Source organism: Gracilinanus agilis, chromosome 4, assembly GCF_016433145.1.
Source record: "Gracilinanus agilis isolate LMUSP501 chromosome 4, AgileGrace, whole genome shotgun sequence".
In the NCBI taxonomy this organism is placed as follows: domain Eukaryota; kingdom Metazoa; phylum Chordata; class Mammalia; order Didelphimorphia; family Didelphidae; genus Gracilinanus; species Gracilinanus agilis.
Window position 1 is genome coordinate 223,180,371 of NC_058133.1, and position 21,268 is coordinate 223,201,638.

The window sequence follows — 21,268 nt, forward strand, 5'->3', positions numbered from 1 at the left end:
ACAAATAACTGCAGACCAGGAACATAAAAAACTCCACATTTAAAAATTCTTATATGTTGGAAATGTTCATCATATCTGACAAGGGCTGTTTTTATTCTTTTACTTTTGGTTACATTATTATTCATAAGAAATAAATTATATGGCTATATCTGCTCAGTTTGGCTCATAAATGGAAAATGTGTTGTGCCTCATTGGCCTAGTTTTCCAAATGTGATTTAATCCCAGCCTTCAAAATTGTGCAGGCCACCGAGTACAAGCTGGTTATTCATTACTTGCAATGTGAAACTATATTCGCTATTCATTTTTTCTTATTTTGCTTACTAACTTTCAACTAACAGAACTCTTCAACTAAACAGACCGAGATCACACAGACTTTTAGTTAAACTGAAGTCCAATCAAATGAGAGAAATGATTTTGACCCTTGCTGATTCTCAATGCAATTTCATAAATGTGCTTTAATAACAAAGGACACCCATTTAAAAATGGTCCTTCAATAGGAAAACAATTTTTCAATGGTTTGCCATGTAGGCTGAGCTGCAATATTGACTTGCAATACTTTCCGTTCTCATTTTTTAGAAAAACACATTAAATTTTAGTTTTCAGTAAATACATGCATCACATAAGAAGGGTGGACAGTATACAAGATGACCACAATGTTTAAAGGTTAAACTTATTTTGAGATTTTGTCCAAAGTTCATTTAAAATACTTTTAGGTCATGAAATACTTAAAATATCAATTTTAATTTTATCTTTAAGGATTAATCCTTGGAGTGTTTATGAAGAACTAATTCACATGAAAACATAAGGGTCATTTTCTGCCATAGTGAAGATTTAGCCAAATTTGGGCACAACTTTGGCAAACATTATATTTCTTCTTCATTGATGTTCATCAAACAAAATAGTTAGCAAAATAACTGATTTCCATATGTAATGTCATATTTTAATGTAAACATCAAATAATGTACCAAAAGTTTTACTGGAGAAGAAAAAAAAAGTGACACAATTCTTTATACCACTGGGGGAGAAAGAAGGGGAAGCCAAATTACAAACATTTATACAAGCATAGTAGGGGGAAAGACTCAGGTATTTTACTAAATTCACTCAGTTTTAAAAAATAATTATTAAATCTACTAAGCACCAATACCTAAAAATTATTTTCAGCTTCATGATTCATTTAAAAAATCTATCAAATTAACATTAAAAACAAGCCTGAATTAGTAGCTTGTCCAAAAAATAAGAGGGCATTAAGTATACCAATGCTTTTTTGCATATTTAAAAAACGGTGGTATACTCAATGTGTCTGCAAGGAATACCTTTAACTCTATCCTATAGTGGATGGAGATTACAATACCACATCATACAGAATCTAAAACTATAAAAGTCTTAGAATGCAGCATCCTTTCACAAAAAACTGATAAAACTGAAAGTATTTAGAAGATGCTGCCCCTTTATTTAAAAAAATTAAAATGAATTTAAGCAAAAATAACATACATTTGTACATCAACTGGCCATTTCTGGTATAGAAACCCAGCATTGTATACTAATGTTATTGAATAAATGTAAATGCTACTTACAATTTTTTTTTCTTTTTAAATACAATTAGGACAATTTTTTTCTTTTTTTTGTATAGTTGCAAAGTTAACTTTTTAGCTGCTAGCTTAATGCAACACATATGTAACATTACACAAATTTAAAAATATTTGTTGTTCTACATAAAAGCTGTCTTGAAATTCTGACCCACATTCAAAATGCAAAATAATGGGATAAAGTTAAAAAATTAGTTTTAAGTCTAGCAGCAAAAGCATTAAGTGAGGATATATTTACTAATATAAACAAAGGAATAGTTGCAACTACAAGTGAAGCCCAACTATATTTATCCTATTGACATAAACAAAAAAGAAAACAGATTCTCTCTTAAAAAACTGATTATTTAAAATACGAGTAAAAGCCATTGCTACCTGATGATCTACCTAAGCTAAGTTCCTGAAACAGAGACAAAGGGTCACTCTTTTTCTTTGCCTGTTCAGGTGGGGGTTTGGGCTTTGGAGGCGCCCGTAGAGCACTTGCATAGGACATAGTAGGTTTGTTCCCCCCAGAACTTGGCTGGCTGTTGCTGTTTGATTCCACAATCTGCTTGTTGGGCATGAGGGGTGGGAATTGGCCTAGATGCTGCAATATGCTGTAGTTGAAGGAATTGGACAGCTGAAGGTTTTCAGATTTCAGGTGATCCTCAGAGGATTTCAAGGGCTTTGATGGAGCTAAAATCAAAGGACAAAGAAAGTTGATTTAATGGTAGGTTCTCAAGTTATAAACAATTTGATTATCTTAAATACATGATACACATTTTCATGTAAAAATTCAGTAACGATATGAAAAAGAGATTTTTTTATTACAATATGTGGAGGAACTGATAAAGATGGAAAAATATAATTAATGCTGAAGGGGCTATGTAAAAACCAGGCACGTTAATAAACTGTTGTCGGAGCTGTGAACTGGTATAATTATGGAAAACAATTTGGAATTATGCTAAGAAAGTGATCAAAATGTCTTTATCCTTTCCAAGATACTACTGCTAAGAAGATACATTTAAAAAGTCAAAGGCAAAACCCACCAAAAAATGACTATGAAATATACACTTTTGGTAGTGACAAAGAAATGAAAGAAAATTAGATGACCATTGAATTGATTGAGGAATGGCTAAGTAAATCAAAGTACATGAATTTTAAGTCATGTAACAGTGAATTACATGTAATATTAAATTATTTTAATAATATAATATATTCCTGAGTAAAAAAAAAAAGATAAGAATTCTGGAAGACTGGATTTCATGGTCTTCAGAAACTCATCATTCTCCAAGATGAAATCTATTCTGAAATTCACTCTTCCTCAGCACACCTACTTCTGGGGCCCCTCCCTTCCTCTTATCTAAGAGGGTGGAACTGGACATTGTAAAAGTGAAATTTGGGAAATGTATCAAACTACATTTCCTGTGGTCCAACGGGTTTCCGTTTCCGGTTCTTTGGGCGTGGGGAGGCCTACGTCGAAGCAGAGAGGAGTTTATAATCTCCTGGGTTAGGAGGGAGGCTCTCTTGGCTAGCAGACTCGGAGGAGGAGACAGGAGACAAAATGGAGGCGGCAAGTTTAAATGCTTACAAGCGCGTGGTCTAATAACTTTATCTATCAGCATGGCTTTAATTAAATTACTAAATTATATATTTATACCAGCCTTTATTATTTTTCATATTTATAACATCAAAGCATCAGAGCAGTCCTTCCTGATAATGACCTTAGGGCATTAACCTCATCATTTCCTGCCCAGCTATTCTATTGGATCTCATGATCTCCAGAAACTCATTATTCAGCAAGTTGAAATCAACCCTGAAACTCACAATTCCTCAGATCACTTCCAACCCTTCAGTGCCCAAATATCTACCCCCATTTTAAATTTCTTTTTATATATTGTCTTCTCCCATTTGATATCTTTCTTTGTATCCCCAGTGTTTTAGCCCAGTGCCTGGCACACAGTAGGCTCTAAAATGTGTTTATTAACTATACATAGTGAATACCATATAAGTGGAAAAGACAAAATAAAACTGAATGTTGTAGAATCATAATGAACAAGTATGGTCCTGGAATAGTGGTAGAAAACATATTCCCCTTACTTCCTTTGCAGAGGTAGGAATGATGGGTGTGGAATATTTCATGTAATCACAGAGATGGATAATGTATTGGTTGGTTTTGCTAAACTGTGTTTTTTTGTTTTCTATTAAAAAAAAAAAACAAAAAATCTTTGTCATAAGGAATGGTTTACTGTGTACTTCCAATGGGGGGAAATAAAAGCATTCCTAGGTCCTGGCACATGATAGGGGTTTAGTATGTATTGAATTGAATGTTGAAATCTAGGCAATTCTTCATTTACTTAGTCTTTCTATGACTATGACAGGTTGAACTCTTTAGTGTTTACAAATCTCTCCAAAGAGGCTCTTCAAAGTTCTCAAGTTAAAAGTAATAAGCACACTATCATATACATATAGGAATACCTGGAGGACCTAGCTATTCACAAGCCTTCTCTGACCTGGACACTTCACTAGATCTCCTCTATCACAAAGGTAAATCCCCAAAGGGACCACATACCTCCCTGTTTTTATGTTTCACTCAATAGTGATTATCAATGAACATAATTATTTATGTTGTTTTATCTTCCATGTATTTCTGAATAACCTTGATATATGGATTAGGAAGATTTTGCTGTGAAAGAGTCCATAGGCAAGAGTTTTGTTCTAAAAAAATCAATTTTTTTAATAATCAACAAACAATAAATGTAAAGAGAATTTAAATTCTTTTATGCTGTTGTGAAATAGTCAAGATGCAGTTCAGTAATGAATATGGCCTGTGAAATCTTGTTATGTTCCTTTACTATTATACTCATTGAAGATGTCTTTGACTCATGTATAAATAACTCTTACAACCATTCTGTATAGATAGGAAAGTAAGAAAGAGATTTATATCATTATGCTCTAGATCACCTTTTTCAATATTAATAAGATTCAATACTTTTTCCACACCTTTAGTAACTTCCCTCCTTCCAATACCTTGTATATTAACCTTTGATATTATCACAGGCATACCATAGATCCCTTCTACAAAAATTTGATACAATCCAAATGCTGTTTGATCTCTGTTCTTGTGAGACCCATTTCTATCTGTTCATGAGCATGCGTGGGACTGTAAGTGATGTTATGGACCAAGTATGTGGTGGTTCTACCGTAAATCATAAAGAAAAGTGTGTAACAATGTCACCCCCCCAAACCCAATCTTTACCATTTCTCTTCTCTTGGTAATATTCTTTTTTCTATTTTCATTATTCAATGCTCAATGGATGGATTTGCTTAGTTGGTTATCTTGGCCAAGTTTCTTTAAACTGGTTTTTCCCTCTGCTGCCTCTCTCTGTTTTTGAGATAATACTGCTTATACCGTCTCTTGATTCTCTTCTTAGAGAAAGTGGCCATGATATAAAGACATGAGGTTTCTGGGAAATCTATAAGTCTTTTGGCCTCTTCCATTTCTTTTTTTCTGATTTGGTTTTTCTGACATATTTCCTCTCATTCTCATCTTTTCCTTAAAGTCACTTATGTATCAGAGTATAGGCTATTTTGGAGGATGTTCAAGTTTTCTGTAGAATTTCTCTACCATTTCATTTCAGCAACTGATATTGGTACACAAACAGCAATTATTTTAAAAGGGGTCTTTTTCTCCCCAAATATCTATCACTAGTGCTGAACAAATACCCTATGAAATGATATTTTTTGTTGCCTCTGAGTCAACACATGACAAAAATCACTTTGTCAACTCCTTTCTTTGCAGTTAGTTTCATTTTCTTTATTTCTTCTTGTTTTGTTTACAGCAAGAAAGTCAAGATCAATATAATTTAGATCTTCCAGCAATATTGAAGTTTATTGAGGGTATAAAGTGTCTGACTCTTAGCAGTCTCTCTCTGCCCCCTCCCCCACCATTTTGCTACATCATTACTGCAGAATACTACCTAGAGAGGAGGGTTATTTTTTTTAAAGTTCTCACTTCCAGGGGTTTCTATGACCAGAAAAAAAAATTCATGCCCAAAGTATCATTATTTGATTAGGTATTTATTTGCATCATAGTTTCAAAAAGGTTTAAAATATATCTCTACCCTCAATACTATTCTTATCAATTCTAGGAAAAATGAATTATCATAAAACTTTATTATTCACTTGCAATACTTAGAGAAAAGAATTGTTATTGTAATATTTAGTCTTACTAAACTACTAAATACTGTAATACTTAGTAATAATCTAGCTGCAAACTAGAGGTTAGCTTAGCATATAATGTAAGCAAAAACGTCCACTTAAAGAAAACCACCTTTTAGTTAGCATTACTGAAGCAAAAATCAGTGCCACTTAAGTTCCTCCATCACCATGCTGGTTACTAAACATTTTCATCTATTCAATAAAGCAGAATCACCATTCTCACTAAACCTAACTTGAAATACTGTATTATGCTTAAAAATAATAAGATGTCGTTCCTTTAAAATATTCTTTTCAGGATGGATTTAACAATGTACTGATACTTTCGAAATTTTCACTTAACTTGGAGGTCCAAAAAATATTTTCCAAATTATGAGCCATCACCATATTAACAGAACAGAGGTAGAATTCCTATTTGATAGTAGAATTATCACTTGGATTGGAGTTTTCTGTTCATTTTCTAAGAATCTACTTTATTTGTGTATACAGTAACATTAAGTTACCAAATAGCTCCTGTGTCTAGCACAGCCACCCAGCAATTTTTAAAGATTCAAAAGAAAAAAGAAGATATGGTAACATCCACTGTGGATATAAAACAAAACATAAATGAAACAATTTTGTCATGCCACAATCCCTGCCAAGTCAGTTCGCCACTCCCTTAGTCTATTTCTTCATCTACAAAAAGTGCAGGATTACACGGTTTCTAAGGTTCCTTCCAGTTCTAAGAATCTATGGCTCTAAAATTTAAAAGTCATAACTCAAATTGCTAAGTATGGGATACTGAATCCAGGTTTCTTCTGATTTCACATTTATTGTGTTTTCCATGATACCATTAATGGTTCTGTTCACCTTTAAAAGCTTAATTTTAGATTTACAAGGCATAATTTCTCTAAGCAGTTATTTTATTTTCATTCTATTGCATTTCCATTCACTTATATACTTCTCTCAACAATGATTCCAACATAAAACTGTGCTTTAGGACACAACTAATTGGCCCTGAATTAAAATTTAATACATTTAAAGAAGCAATTGCAACTGAGGAATTTTATAACTGTCTTCGAACAATTAAAATAAGAAGTTTATGTGATAGAGCAATAAAATAAAATGACAGAAGCTTGGGTACTTGTTTTCTTTTTAATTTATGAAGTCATATTAGAAAATTAGTTTCTGTCCAAAGGTATATTGAGATATATAGAGAAAATCACTACAATGACAAAAGTTTTAAAATAAATTTTAAACCATCAAACCTCATCTAAAATAGTATGCATAGGGGGCAGCTGGGTGGCTCAGTGAGAGGTAGGCCTAGAGCCTGGAGGTCCTAGGTTCAAATCTGGCCTCATATACTTCCTAGCTGTGTGACCCTGGGCAAGTCACTTAACCCCATTGCCTAGCCCTTACCACTCTTCTGCCTTAGAACCAAGTATTGATTCTAAGATGGAAGGTAAGGGCTTAATAAATAAATGAATGAATGAATAAATAAAATAAAATAGTATGCATATATATTTCAATTGCCTCTCCAGATACACAAATATTATGTCAATGTTACTGACATTTCATATGACAATTCTGGAAAAATGCCTACTATTCCTAGTACTTAATAAAACTGCTTTACTATTTACAATGTGACATTTTGTGACAAAAATTGCTTATCCAGTGATGGGCCAACTTTCTAAAGAGGAGGCCAAAGGAAAGTAAATGCTCATCTGTCAGTCTGTTTCTAAGGCAACTCTTTCGAAGTTTCATTGTATTGTATCCTACTCATTGTATTTGTCAGATTAGAATAATGTCCCCGGCCGGACAGAACATTTCAGGGGGCCCGCATGTGGCCTACAGGTTGTAGTTTGCCCATCACTGGTATACTATACATTTCCATAAAGAGGTCAGTGACAAAGATAATATCTTTTCAGATGAGCAAAATTAATTTTAATATACAAAAGCGGAAGCTAGTCAGTAGAGAACTTCACCCCAAAAATGAATTGATAGACTTGACATCATAGGTGTCCCTGGGTTATAAGTAATAAAATATTAGGAAGCTCAAACAAAGCAGTTACTTATTTTTTTACATTAATTATTTGAAAAGGAGAGAAAAGAACAGATTAAATAACACTAATCTTCAAATTTCATGGAAAGATGTCAATTATAATTTTTGAATTGTTTCCAATTAATTGATTGTTTGAATATGGAAAACATATATGCCACATTTTTCTCTGTCTCAAACTTGTATTGTGATTGATGTTCAGTCATTTTCAGTCATCTCCAACTCTTTGTGACCCCATCTGGGGATTTCTTGGCAAAGATACTAGTGGTTTGCCATTTTCTCCTCCAGCTCATCCTCCGATGATGAACTGAGGCAAAGGATCAAGTGACTTACCCACAGTACCCACAAATACACAGTGTCTGAGGCCATATTTTAATTTAGAAGATGAGTCTTTCTTGATTTCAGGCCTAGTACTCTATCCACTATACTAGCTATCTAACTGTCCCACCTTTCTTTCTGTTATGGCCAATCATAAACTATTGTTTTATAAGAATCTATTATTTTCTCGTTAATTTTTATTGTTTATTTATGTTACATTTTACTGAATTTTCAAAGGCAGGGTTATCTCTGACTCAGATACTTGCCTGGATCTCAGCAACTTGATCCTTTCAGTAACAGTGCAGAAACCAACTGGTTTCAGCTTCCAAGGAAGAACTGGCATGTTTTGTCTTTATCCCATGCATATAAATTAGAAACCTGCTTTAAGCAGATGTTCTACTTCTCTAAAGTATAATGAACCAGATTTGATACTGTCCAAAAATGAAGATTTAAAACAAAGGGAAAGAAGATAAAAATACAGAAGACTAGGGAAGCCAATGAAATATGGAGGTTTATGAGAAGTTAAAGAGTTTTGCCTTACCTAACAATTCTCTGGGTGGGGCTGTTCTGCTAGATCCATTGCATGGAATGTTCTGATGTGGAGCAGATGAGGTGGTATTTACCCACAACTCCGGTGATGAAAAGTTGAAAGAAGATTGGTTATTATGGTCCTGATGCTCTTTACACTGAGCAAGACTGTCTTGAGGAGTATTTAACTCTTCAGAACAAGGCGGTACTGAACTAGATGAAATTCTTCTTTGGTACAATGGCCTGCCTGGTCCTCGTGGTTCATACTGCATGAAGAAGGACATTTTATAAATTAACACAATGCATTTCCCCCTTTTTTTTTAAAGTTCAATATTTTATTTTTTAGCCCAGAACAACTTTTCTATACAGTCTTAGTAAACTTTTGGGTTTACAAAATACATGGGTTCTATTACAAGTGCTTTAACTTTGTCCTCTTCTGTGGTCTTGGCCATACCACTTAACTTTTGGAACCATAGTTTCCTTAACTACAAAATGGGAGGGTCAGGAAGGGGGGGGGGGAAGAAAAGGGCTGGCTGGATGTGTGACGTTCTCTAAGGCTTCTTCTAGCTCTAAAAAAACTGGTAGTTTTATGTTAATATCAAGGAGTACAAGGATAAAGGAACACCATCTACATGTTTTATGTCCTGAAACTATTTCAACTTGAGAGGCCCTATCAGTTGATAACTCTTATTGATTCTATCTCCATAAAAATCTCACTCATTCACTACTTTCTTCTTTTTTTAAGCAAATATTATTTATTTATTTTTAGTGTGCTTAATTTTGCTGAGTTCCAAATTTTCTTCCTCCCTTATGTTCCTTCTCCCACCCACTGAGAAAGAAAGTAATATATCAATTATACATGTAAAGTCATGTAAAAACAGATTTCCATATTACCTTTTTTGTACAATGTTAATAATAATAAGCAAGAAAGATAAAGAAAAAAGGTGATTTATCACTTTCTTTCATCAAATGACCATTATCTTCTTCAAGCCCTCATCATCTCTTGCCTGGGCTATTGCCTCCATATAATCTCTTTTTTTTAAAAATTTTTTAAACCCTAATATCTTTCATATATATATATATATATCCTTCTATATATTTTTTTTTATTTGTTACAGGGCTAGGCAATGGGGGTTAAGTGACTCACCCAGGGTCACACAGCTAGGAAGTGTCTGAGGCCAAATTTGAACCTAGGACTTCCCGTCTCTAGGCCTGGCTCTCAATCCACTGCAGCCATTCAGCTGCCCCCTCCATATCATCTCTTTTTTTTTTTTTTTTTTTTTTTTTAATTTTAAACCCTTAACTTCTGTGCATTGACTCATAGGTGGAAGAGTGGTAAGAGTAGGCAATGGGGGTCAAGTGACTTGCCTAGGGTCACACAGCAGGGAAGTGTCTGAGGCCGGATTTGAACCTAGGACCTCCCGTCTCTAGGCCTGGCTCTCAATCCACTGAGCTACCCAGCTGCCCCCATATCATCTCTTAATTGGTCTTCCTGCCTCAAGTCTCTCCCCCTTTCCTCTAATCTACCTTTCCACAACTGGAAATATGATATTCCTAATTGAATATTAGATTACTCCCTGGCTCGTTGGCCTCAATGGAACCTTTTTGGCTTTACAATAAAATTGAAACTCTTCTGCATGGCAGTTAAAATCCTTAACAACTTGGCTTCAAACTATCTTTTTGAGGCTTATTTTTTATATCACTCTCTCATGCACTCTTTGGTTTTGACCTTAATATTCTTCACCCATGACACTACATCTACTGTTAATATGCTGTTGCCCAGCTCCACCCCTACCCATGCCTGAAATGTACTCTCTCACCTCCATCTCTTAGAATCCTGTGTCCTTCTCAACACAGAACAAATGCTACCTCCTACATGCCTTTACTCTCCCTCTTTTCTTCCCCCAAATTATCTTGAATTTATTTAGTATTTATTTATATACATATATTTACATGTTGTTTTCCTTAAAAGAATGTAAACCCCTTAGGTGCAGGGGCTGTTTTAGTTTTGTTTTTGTGTTTCTAGTACCTAGCACAGTCCTCAGTATATAATTGTTGTCTGATAAATGCTTACTGATTGGCTGAAGTTTAAATGGAATGAGTGTGTTTATCAATGAGGCATGAAATTTCATTTAAAAAATACTGTGAATTGCTTTCATCAGTGTCTTTCAAGTTGATTATATGATATGGCTAAAATGATGCTTTCATGTAGGTGATCTTAACCTTTTTGTGTCATAAACTTCTTTGTTACACTGGTCAAATTGAGTCAAAAAGCATTTATTAAGCACTTATTATACACCAGAAACTATGTTAAGCCCTGGGGTTACAAAGAAAGGCAATATCTGATTGAAACCTATGCACCCCTTCTCAGAACAATGCTTTTCAATGCATTAAATAAAATACATAGGCTTATAAAGGAAGCTATGCTAATAGTTATTTTACATAAATATACATATATGAGTTCATGGACCCCAGACAAGAATCCCTGTTTTAAAGTTTCAGTAACTGGATAGCTATGACATTGAAGATTAACAAAAAAAAAAAAAAAAAAAAAAAAGGTCAGTGAGACTACAGCATAAATTATCAAAGAGGCATGAAGAAATGCCTATTTTGGGAAATAACTCTTGAGAGAGAGAGTAACTTGAGTAGAGGTTGCTGTATCCAGAAAGTCTGGTAGGCATATTTTCATCACTTCCCCATTTCATCAACCCCTTTCGCCCCTTCAACTTTAATAGCCTCCTAATTGGTGTGCATCTTCCAGTCTTTCACCTTTCCAATCCACAAAGATGACAACTGATATTCTCAAAGTCCCAGTCTGACCAGGTCCCTCTTCTGCTCAAGAAACTTCAATGCTCCTAAGACATAATATGAACTCTTCTATTTAATAAAGCCCTTCATAATGTGACTCCATATTGTGGAGTCCTTTAGCACAATACTCTTCCTAACCCATTCTACCTTTAAGTCAAATAGGTCTACTTGCTGTTTTTCCTATCCATGACATTTTATTCTCTCCTACATGATGTTTCCCCCAAATGAAACATAAGCTCATTGATGGAAGGGTTTATTTCTGTGTCTTTGTAATCCTATCATATATTAGACACTTTAAAGATGTTTGCCAAATCTTTTCTTTTGGATACAGTTTTCTCAACTATAAAACAAAAGACTTTGATCTCTTCAAAGTCTCCTCTAGTTCTAAATTCCTTTTTCCTTTGATTTTTTTCAGCTACAAATTTCTACAATCCCCTGACTGAGGCAATCTCTTTGAATACAGAAGTACATTTTCCTTTTGTGCACACAAAGTTCCTGGGAAGAGTGGGCTCAAATATAAAGAACACTGGCATAGCATTTTTTTTTTGGATGGAAAAGTCCTTTCTCCCTTGTGAGTAATCCTTACAAAAATCTCCTGGGTTACCACATTTTACTGTGCTCCAAGAGTCAGTGCCTTTGTAAAATCCATAGCTACAATTCTACCTGAAGAGGTCCCACAGCCTAAAACTAACTTTCTTGGTTGTGTCCAATTTGTCCTTTCTTTCTAAGCTTCTAGTTATGCATTGTTTATTACTGGTCTAGTGTCACCAATAACATGATTTATAGTATGGAAGATGTTAACTACCTTCCTATCTGCTGGCTTCTAGTATAGACATAAGGAGTCTGCTTTCTCAAGGTGTTCCTGAAGCTTGACTGTCTTGATTTTGGAATCTTTTCTACAATATGCATAGGCCCAAGGTATGTATAATTCTTTCTTTCAATCCCAATATAGTTCCTTTGCAACATCAATTGATTTCAACTAATGGCTCAAAGTACTTCAACTTATTAAGGACTTATTTACCCGTAACTTACATCTCTTATTAACAGAAGTGTCTAGGATTTCTTCATACTGAGTTTTAACCTTTGATTGGCTGATTATATATATAGCAAGGAGTCATTCTAAATCTCACCTGTTGCATATTACATTAACAGAGGGTAAAGTAGTATGGGGTAGAATGCCCCATTTTAGAAAAAATATCTAGTATTCTAACTATTATCAATATATTTTTACATGTGGGCCAAGCTTTAAGCTATGACATTGGTGTTTTGTTTATTTTTTTTCCGATTCATAACCTCCCCTACTTCAAAAAGCCCTTTTCTATGACAGACCCAAGATGGCAGAGTGAGATGAAACACTGAAGTATAGCTCTTTCCTCTCAAATCTTTATCAAAGATCTAGAGCCATGGTGGCAAGCCTATGGCACATGAGCCAGAGGGGGCATTCAGAGCCCTCTTTGTGGGTACATGTGCTGTCATACCAGCACAGAGTTTGTCTTCATTACTAGAAAGCCAGAGGGATGCTGGGCCAGAGTGCCCCCTTCCCCTCTTCACTCGAGCCTGAGAACATTTCTCACATCACCACGCCTTTAAAAGATTTGCCATTACTGATCTAGAGAATGCATCAGACTGAATTCTGTTTCAGAAAGCCAAGAAGAAGCAACAATGAGTCATTGTTCCATCCTGCAGCAGTTTAAGGATATGGAAAGAGAGGTCTAAGGACTTTGGAGAAGGGATCTGGCCAGAAGTACTTGGTTACAGTGGCAGAATGCATTCCAGGACCCAAATACTGAGCAAGAAACTCAAATACAACAGCAGAAAGAGATCCCGGGGAATCCCATACCAAGTCCTGAGTGCAGTAACAGGTGTCATTTGGCAGCTCTGTTACCTACTACCCTATTCTGATTCAGGGATCGAGTAGGAAAAAGAGAAGTTGTAAGCAGTGGTCCTAACTGTCCAATAAACATAGAACAATTGTAACTCTGTGGGAAGCTGTGATTCAAGGAGAAGATCAAAGGGATTCAAATGCTCTAAACCAGGAGATGAGCCTCCCACAGGGCTAGTCAAGCAGCAGTCTGCTGAAACTCCCAATCAGAAACACGCTGATAGATTCAAACCTGGATAGGTACTTAAAGAGCTCACACCAGGACACTGAACAGAGAAGTCTGCGGAGGTATTTAACTTTGGGGGCATTTAAAACTTCCATTGTCTCAGATGAAGTTGTGAAAACAGAAGACATTTTTTTAAAAAGCTTAGGATGGGGGCAGCTAGGTAGCTCAGTGGATAGAGTCAGGCCCAGAGACAGGAGGTCATGGGTTCAAACCTGGTCTCAGACAAATATTTCCTAGCTGTGTGACCTCTGGACAAGTCACTTAACCCCCACTGCCTAGCCCTTACTGCTCTTCTGCCTTGGAACGTATTGGTTCCAAGACAGAAGGTAAGGGTTTAAAAGAGAAGTTTAGGGCAGATATCCCTCTTGCAGGGTATAGATAGCACTAACATAAAAACTAAAGTAAAGAAATAAAGAAATAAACAGGAGGAATCAGGATTTTTTTTTTTTTTTGGTCATAAAGAGCTACTATGGCAACAGGGAAGCTCAAGACAAAACACAGAAGAAAATCATTTGATATCATCTACAAGCAAAGCCTCAATGAAAAATATACCACTGACACAAGTCCAACAAGAATGTCTAAAGCAGTAGAGGAAAGAATAGGAAGAGATAAGTACTAGGAAAGATATGAAGAGAATTAACTGTTTGGGGAAACTCTATTGAAGAAAATAACTCACTGAAAAATAGAATTGGTCAAATTGAAGCTACTGATTTCATAAGATATCAAGAAATAATAGAAACAAAGCTAAAAAGCAGAAAGAAAAGAAAATTTGAAATATTTCAAAGGAGAAACAACTGGGTTGGAAAACACATCAAGGAAAGACAATTTAAGAATCACTGGACTGCATAATAAAAACAAACCAAAGAACCCAGACATCATATTTCAAGAAATCATAAAAAAAAATCATACAGATATTTAAAAACTAGAGGGAAATGTAGAAAGGGAAAGAATCTTACAGTTGTTTTCTGAAAGAAACCATAAAATGTAAACTCAGAATATTATAGCCAAAATCCAGAACTCCTGGGTCAAGGAAAAAATCTTCAGTTAGCCAGAAAGAAAGAATTCAAATACTGAGGAACAACAATCAGGATCATACAAGATTTAGCATCACCACTAAAAGAAGCAAAGAATTTGGAATATGATATTCCAGAATACAAAGGATCTAGGCTTACAACCAAGAATAACTTACTCAGCAAAACTAAGTATAGTTGGGGCAGCTGGGTGGCTCAGTGGATTGAGAGCCAGACCTAGAGATGGGAGATCCTAGGTTCAAATCTGACCTTGGACACTTCCTAGCTGTGTGACCCTGGGCAAGTCACTTGACCCCCATTGCCTAGCCCTTATCACTCTTCTGCCTTGGAGCCAATACACAGTATTGACTCTAAGACAGAAGGTAAGGGTTTAAAAAAAAACAACTGAGTATAGTCCTACAAAGAAAAAAATTTTAATACATATATATACATACATAGGTGCCAAGAGAAGAGTAAAAAAGGTAAACATTAGTGAGAAATCACAAGGGACTAAAGAAGGTTAAACTGTTTATATTGTTATATGGGAAGAAGATACATAAAGCCACTCAGAACTTTATTACCAGGGGTCACAAAAAGTCTAATAATGGAGGACCCTATTATGATTCTTTTGTGTTTAAGACTGTTTCAAAAGAAAAAGAGAATGGGTAGTCAAGATGAATGCATTGGGAGAAGAGAGAAGAAAAGTAGGGGAAATTATGTCATATAAATAGGGTGCATCAAAACAAGTTTATCCAGCAAAGAGAAAGCAGTTGCAGGGAGTTGGAGGGGGACAGGACATCACTTGAACTTCACTCACATATGAATTAATTACATATTTAATGGGAAGAATACACGTACAGACATATTTGAGTAGAGTATTACATCTTATTCACAAGAAAATAGGAATGAAAGGAGTTAAGAGAAAAGAGAAAAATAAGAGAGGATAGAATAAGAGAGAATTAGACAGAAGCAAAACATACTCTTCAGGGGATGGGAGAGATGAAAAGGAAGGAAAAGTATAAGAGAACAGGGTGGAGGGAAATACATTGTCATCATAACTCTTAATAGGATGAAAAGGAGAAGAAAGCAGAGTGGATTAAAAAGCAGAATCCAATAATATGTTTGTTTTAAGAAATATATTTGAAAGTGTATTTAACCTAGAGTTAACCAGTGTTTAATACAGAGTTAAAATAAAGGTCTGGAGCAGAATACAATAGGCTATTATTCTCAAAGTAAAAAAGGAAGAGGCAGCAATCAGGCTCTCAGCAAAAGCAAAAATAGACCTAATTAAATCAGATAAACTGGGAAACTACATTTGGTTAAAAGGTGCCACAGAGAGTGAATTCATATCAATACTAAACATTGATTCACAAACTGGCATAGTGTCTGAATTCTTGAAGATAAAACCAAAATGAGTTACAGTAAAACACAATAATAAGGGACTTCGATCTATTCCTCTGAGACCAAGATAAATGAATTAAAAATATAAACAAGAAAGAAGTTAAGGAGCCAAATAACAAATTTAGAAAAGCTACATAAACTGAGAAGCTGGAGAACATTGAATGGAAACAGAAAGGAGTATAATTATTTCTCAGCTGTGCAGAATAATACCTACACAAAACTGACCTTGTATTTAGGGCATAAGAACCTCACAAACAAATGCATTTCTTTTTACCATCCACCCTGCAATGAAAAATTAATTGGGCACTAAATAATCTGATACTACTCAATGGATGCATCAAAGAACAAATTCTAGAAACACATCAATTTTATTAAAAATAATGACAGTAAGGAGACCACATATTAAAATTTATGGGCTATAGCGAAAGAAACAATCAGGGTTAATTTTATTTCTAAACTCATTTACCAATAAAAGAGAAAAAGAGCAGATCAATAAATTGAACTCACAACTTAAAAGAACTAGAACAAAAAAGTTATTCTTCAACCCTTCACTATCCTTCATCCTATTCTCTCTCCAATTAACTGCCAGATGTGGATAATATACTTCCACACATTTGCAGCATTTGCTACCTTCTCTACAATCTCTGAGCTAACTTTTCCCAGAATATTTTAATAAATTTCCTTAACTCGTCTTCCTAATCCAAATCTCCCAATTTGATCCATCTTCCACATAGAGGTCAGTGGTTTTTCTAAAGCATAGTTTATGTTACACCCCCTACTCAGCAGTAGGATTTCAGAAGTAAATATAACTTCCATTGTTTAGTAATGAAAACGTTCATAATATGAATCTAAGCTACTTGCCATCAGAGTTTTGAAAAGAGATAAGGTTTAGAACAACTGTTGTGGTAAACAAGATAGAGAACTGAGAGAATATAAGGATTGCCTTGCTGTAGTAAAGATACAGTTGAAATCAGATAATATAAATTTGTAGAAGACACAATTGCTTCATTTCTTCCAGTTTCATACTGAAGTACTTGAATAGGAATTAAAGACACAGGTATATGGAAGCAAGTAATCTAGGGTTAGGTACACTCTACATTTCCCTTTTCTCCTCAAGCTTTTCAGCTGAAGAAAAGAGGCCATTTATCATAATCTCCTTCTCCATATCCTACAGCACTGTAATATTATCCTGCCATTCTTTCTTCCATTATTTCAGTCTCAGATGAAGAGGTGGACTTTCTCCTAATAAAGGTCAAATTCTTTTCTATCCTACTTTGTTTTCTCCAACAGTCTGCTCCACAAACACCACTTTTCCTCTAATCTTTAATATTTCACCATTTAATGGCCCTTTTTCTGCTTTCTACAATCATGTCCAAGACTCCCCTATCCTCTAAAAAAAAAACTTCCCCAAACTCTTATACTTTATTTTCTCTTTCTCAGCCAAATTTCTAGAAAAAAGTTGTCTACACTCATTGCCTCCACTTCTGCTCTTTTCACTCTCGTAAAACCTTTGCTATCTGGCTTCTCAATCTCACTCAGCTGAAACTGTTGTCACCAAAGTCACTGCCAATCTCTTAATTGCCAAATTTAATGGCTTTTTCTTGATCTTTTTCTTCTCCCTGCATGATTTGAAAAAAAGACCACTCTCCCTCTGCCTGGATTTTCTCTTTTCTTGGTTTTCATGATACACTTCTCTTATGATTCTTTTCTCAACTTATCCTACTGTACTTCCATTTCCTTTGCTGGATCACTATCATCACACCATCTAGCTCAATGTGCACTTCAATTATCTTCTCTCTACATTGTAACTAGGTGACTTTATCAGCTCTCTTCATCTGATTCATGTAACCAATTTTACCAGTCTGATTTTAAAAGTATTATGCTACTGAGAGGAAATGCTGCTCAAGTGATGGCTGCAGTGGCACAGAACATGAGATTTTGTTTCATTAAGGAGACTAATACCAACAGAGCCTCCAGGGACAAATCTTCTTGCTACATTCAAAGGAAAACAGTCTAATCTGGTTGCTTTATTCATGAAAATAAATGCCAGTTCTGCAGACTAGGTTAAGAATCTCTCTCCCTCATAAAAAGTTTTGAGGCTAAAGCCATAGCGGTGACTAAACCCCCCCCCCCCCCCGCCTGATCTGGTTTTGTTTGTTTTTTTTTTAAACTAGATATTGATTTTAAAACTGATAGAGATCTTGCTTCAGAATACATTCTAAATTGACTCTCCCAGGAGCCACTGAGCAATTGTCAAACCATAAAAATGGAACTACACTAATCAGTTTGCCTCTAGTTGATTTTTATTTTAGGCCAATGAGAAGAGGATAGACCATAATTGGATGCAGAAATTTTTACCCTCATTGCCAAACTCCTCTTTCATTGAGGCATTTAAATATGTGATGAGGTCCCTTGGCTGAAGGTCACACTTAATGCTCTTCCTCACAATGTTAATTAAATGTTAAGAAAGCTGTCCCATCCACCTGAAACCTAGCAGATTGATCAATATGACAGCAAAAGAAAGTGATAAATGTTGGAAGGGATATGGCAAATTTGGGACACTAATACACTGCCAGGGTGGAATTGTGAATTGATCTGACCATTCTGGAGGGCAATTTGGAATTATGCCCAAAGGGCTTTAAAAGAATGCCTGCCCTTTGATCCAGTCATACCACTGCTGGGTTTGTGCCTCAAAGGAAAAATAAGGAAAAAAAACTTGTGCAAAAATATTTAGCTGTACTTTTTGTGGTGGCAAAAAATTGGAAAATGAGGGGGTGTCCCTTGATTGGGGAATGGCTGAACAAATTGTGGTATCTGATGGTGATGGAATACTATTGTGCTAAAAGGAATAATGAATTGGAGGATTTCTATGTGAACTGGAAAGACCTCCTGGAGCAAAATGAGCAGAACATGGAGAAAACTGTACACAGAGACTGATACACTGTGGTACAATCAAATGTAATAGACTTTTCTACTAGCAGCAATGCAATGACCCAGGACAATCCAGAGGGTCTTATGAGAAAGAACACTATCCACATCCAGAGAAAGAACTGTGGAAACAGAAACAGGGAAGAAATACATATGATCAATCACGTTGTTGGATGGGGATAGGATTGAGGTTTTGGCGTTAAATGATCACTCTATTGCAAATATTAATAATATGGAAAATAGGTCTTGAACAATGATACATGTATAACCCAGTGGAACTGCTTGTCAGCTCCAGGAGGGGGATGACATAAAAAGGCCGAGGGGAGGGAAAAACATGAATCATGTAACCATGGAAAAATATTCTAAATAAATAAATACATTCTTTTAAAAAAAGCTGCCCCAGGTCAACTGAAGGAAGCAATCTAACCTGTCTGATAACCACCGGTATAGCTAATGGCATCAAATTCATTCCTCCTATTTTATAAAAGGTGGTACACAAAGATTCAAAACTGATCCCATTGGGGACAGGACATTCAGCTATCTCTTGCTGCTTTAAAAAATTGCTCCGAGAGGCTATTAGTAATCCTGGGAACCACACAATTCTTAAAATGAAAAAGAGACACACAGGTAAAATGAAGACAGTAACTATCTAATTTCTATCAAGGTGTTAGGGTCAACCAATCTACTAGATCTAAGTCCAATATGGCACTATTAGGTGAGCTTCTAGTATGCTGTGTATGTGTGTGAGGAGGTGGGGGGAAGGGGTCACAGATGGAATGATGGGAGTACATAGTACTGTAAAACAAAGTTAACATGGGTTTTTCTTGGAATGCAGATTTCCTTCAAAATTTTTTATATGAAGGGAGAACTGCCTATATGTAAAAAAAAAAAAATTTAAATATAGTTTGGGAAGGAAGTAACTAGCAATTATGGCAGATCAGGAAGGGCTTTATGAAGGAGAAAGTGCTTGGGCTCCTTCTTAAAGAAAGAGAAGGACTTTAAAAAGCAGGGGAAAGAAGGAAGCTCTTTTTGGGAATAAGGGACTGTACCTGAAAAGGCATGGGGAAGAAACTGTTATGTGTGTTGTGTGAGGAACAGAGAGAAGGCCAATTTGACAGTTGTATATAAAACAAAAAAGATTTTTCAAATTTTAAATAGCTATAGAAATGATATTAAAATTATCACTACTAAATTGGAGACTACCATATGTATGTATATACACATATGATTTATATCTGCCGCAAAAGCATAAAAATTTTTAAGTAGAAATTCAACCTCAAAAATTTTCATTTGACTTGTCAGTGAATACTGAAAATAATTGAAAACAGAATTAGATAATCGTAGTCTACAACTGAATCAATTCAAGGTGGAAATAAATGAGTCCTAAATAAAGAAAGTTAGCAAAGTTAGCAAAACACAATAGAACCAACCAATACAAAGAAATTCCAAAAGTCTTAGAAAGCTCAAATTTCTCTACATTTAAGAGGTATGATGCGAATGCCTATGAGCCCCTGTTAATTCTACAAAGCTGTCTACCACCAGTCATGAAATCATTAAGTATTTACCCTACCAGAATTACATAAACATGTGAACAATGAGGGGAAGGGGTGTAGGAGATTGAATGTAACGATACCTCTTCTAAGCTGTGGAGAGAAGAAGCAGATACCACTCGAGATGATAGTGGGTGAAATGGCTCCTGACCAACAACATGTTGATTCTGAATTTGTATGAAAGGGTTTTGTTGTGGTCTGTGGGGTAATGGTGGTATGCTATAGTGAAAACCCTGTCCCATTAAATGATTTTGATGTAAATTAGCAAAGGTCCAGGATCCATCTGGTGGCAGATATTTCAAAGGAGGAGGGGTAAGGTTTTCAGATGGTATTGAGAAGGAGGGGTTATATATTTGGGGTGGCGGATGCTGCTGAAATCCTGGATTGTTGGCCATTTCAAAGTCTCTGATGTCACTGAAGTTAGAAAAGTGGCCACTGTGATTTGAATTGGATGAAGAAGAAGGATTTGCTGGTGGGCTTCTAGTTTGAACTTGTCTATATTGCAAAAGTCTTGACTGAGGTGGTGGCATTTCAGTTAGCTCCCGTGTTTCACTTTGATCATGATGAGCCAGTTCTCTGATTAAGTCTTGAAACCTGAAGAACAGAATAAGTTACAACATGGGAAGAGTAAAAACTCTTTTGCATATTAAATATTTTAGGCATTAAATGATGCATATATAATCTCAGAAGCACAATAATGCACATAAGCAAATTAAACCATAGTGCTGGACTTGGACTTAAATCTATTCTAAAAAAATTATGCATTAACTGGAAAAATAATTAGAATTGGAAAAATAGG

The 21,268-nt window shown here is 35.4% G+C and overlaps 1 protein-coding gene across 2 annotated transcripts in view; it reads right to left on the reverse strand.

Moving 5' to 3' along the window:
* Positions 1-926: 926 nt before the first annotated feature.
* HELZ (helicase with zinc finger) overlaps positions 927-21,268 on the reverse strand; it is a 196,711-nt gene continuing 176,369 nt past the window's right edge. For both annotated transcript variants that reach the window (XM_044673963.1, XM_044673964.1), the window contains exons 28-30: positions 20,553-21,063; positions 8,678-8,930; positions 927-2,258 (exon numbers count right to left, since the gene is read on the reverse strand). In XM_044673963.1, coding sequence (XP_044529898.1) covers positions 1,927-2,258; positions 8,678-8,930; positions 20,553-21,063 — 1,096 coding nt within the window. In that variant the 3' untranslated portion in view covers positions 927-1,926. The remainder of the gene's footprint in view (positions 2,259-8,677; positions 8,931-20,552; positions 21,064-21,268) is intronic.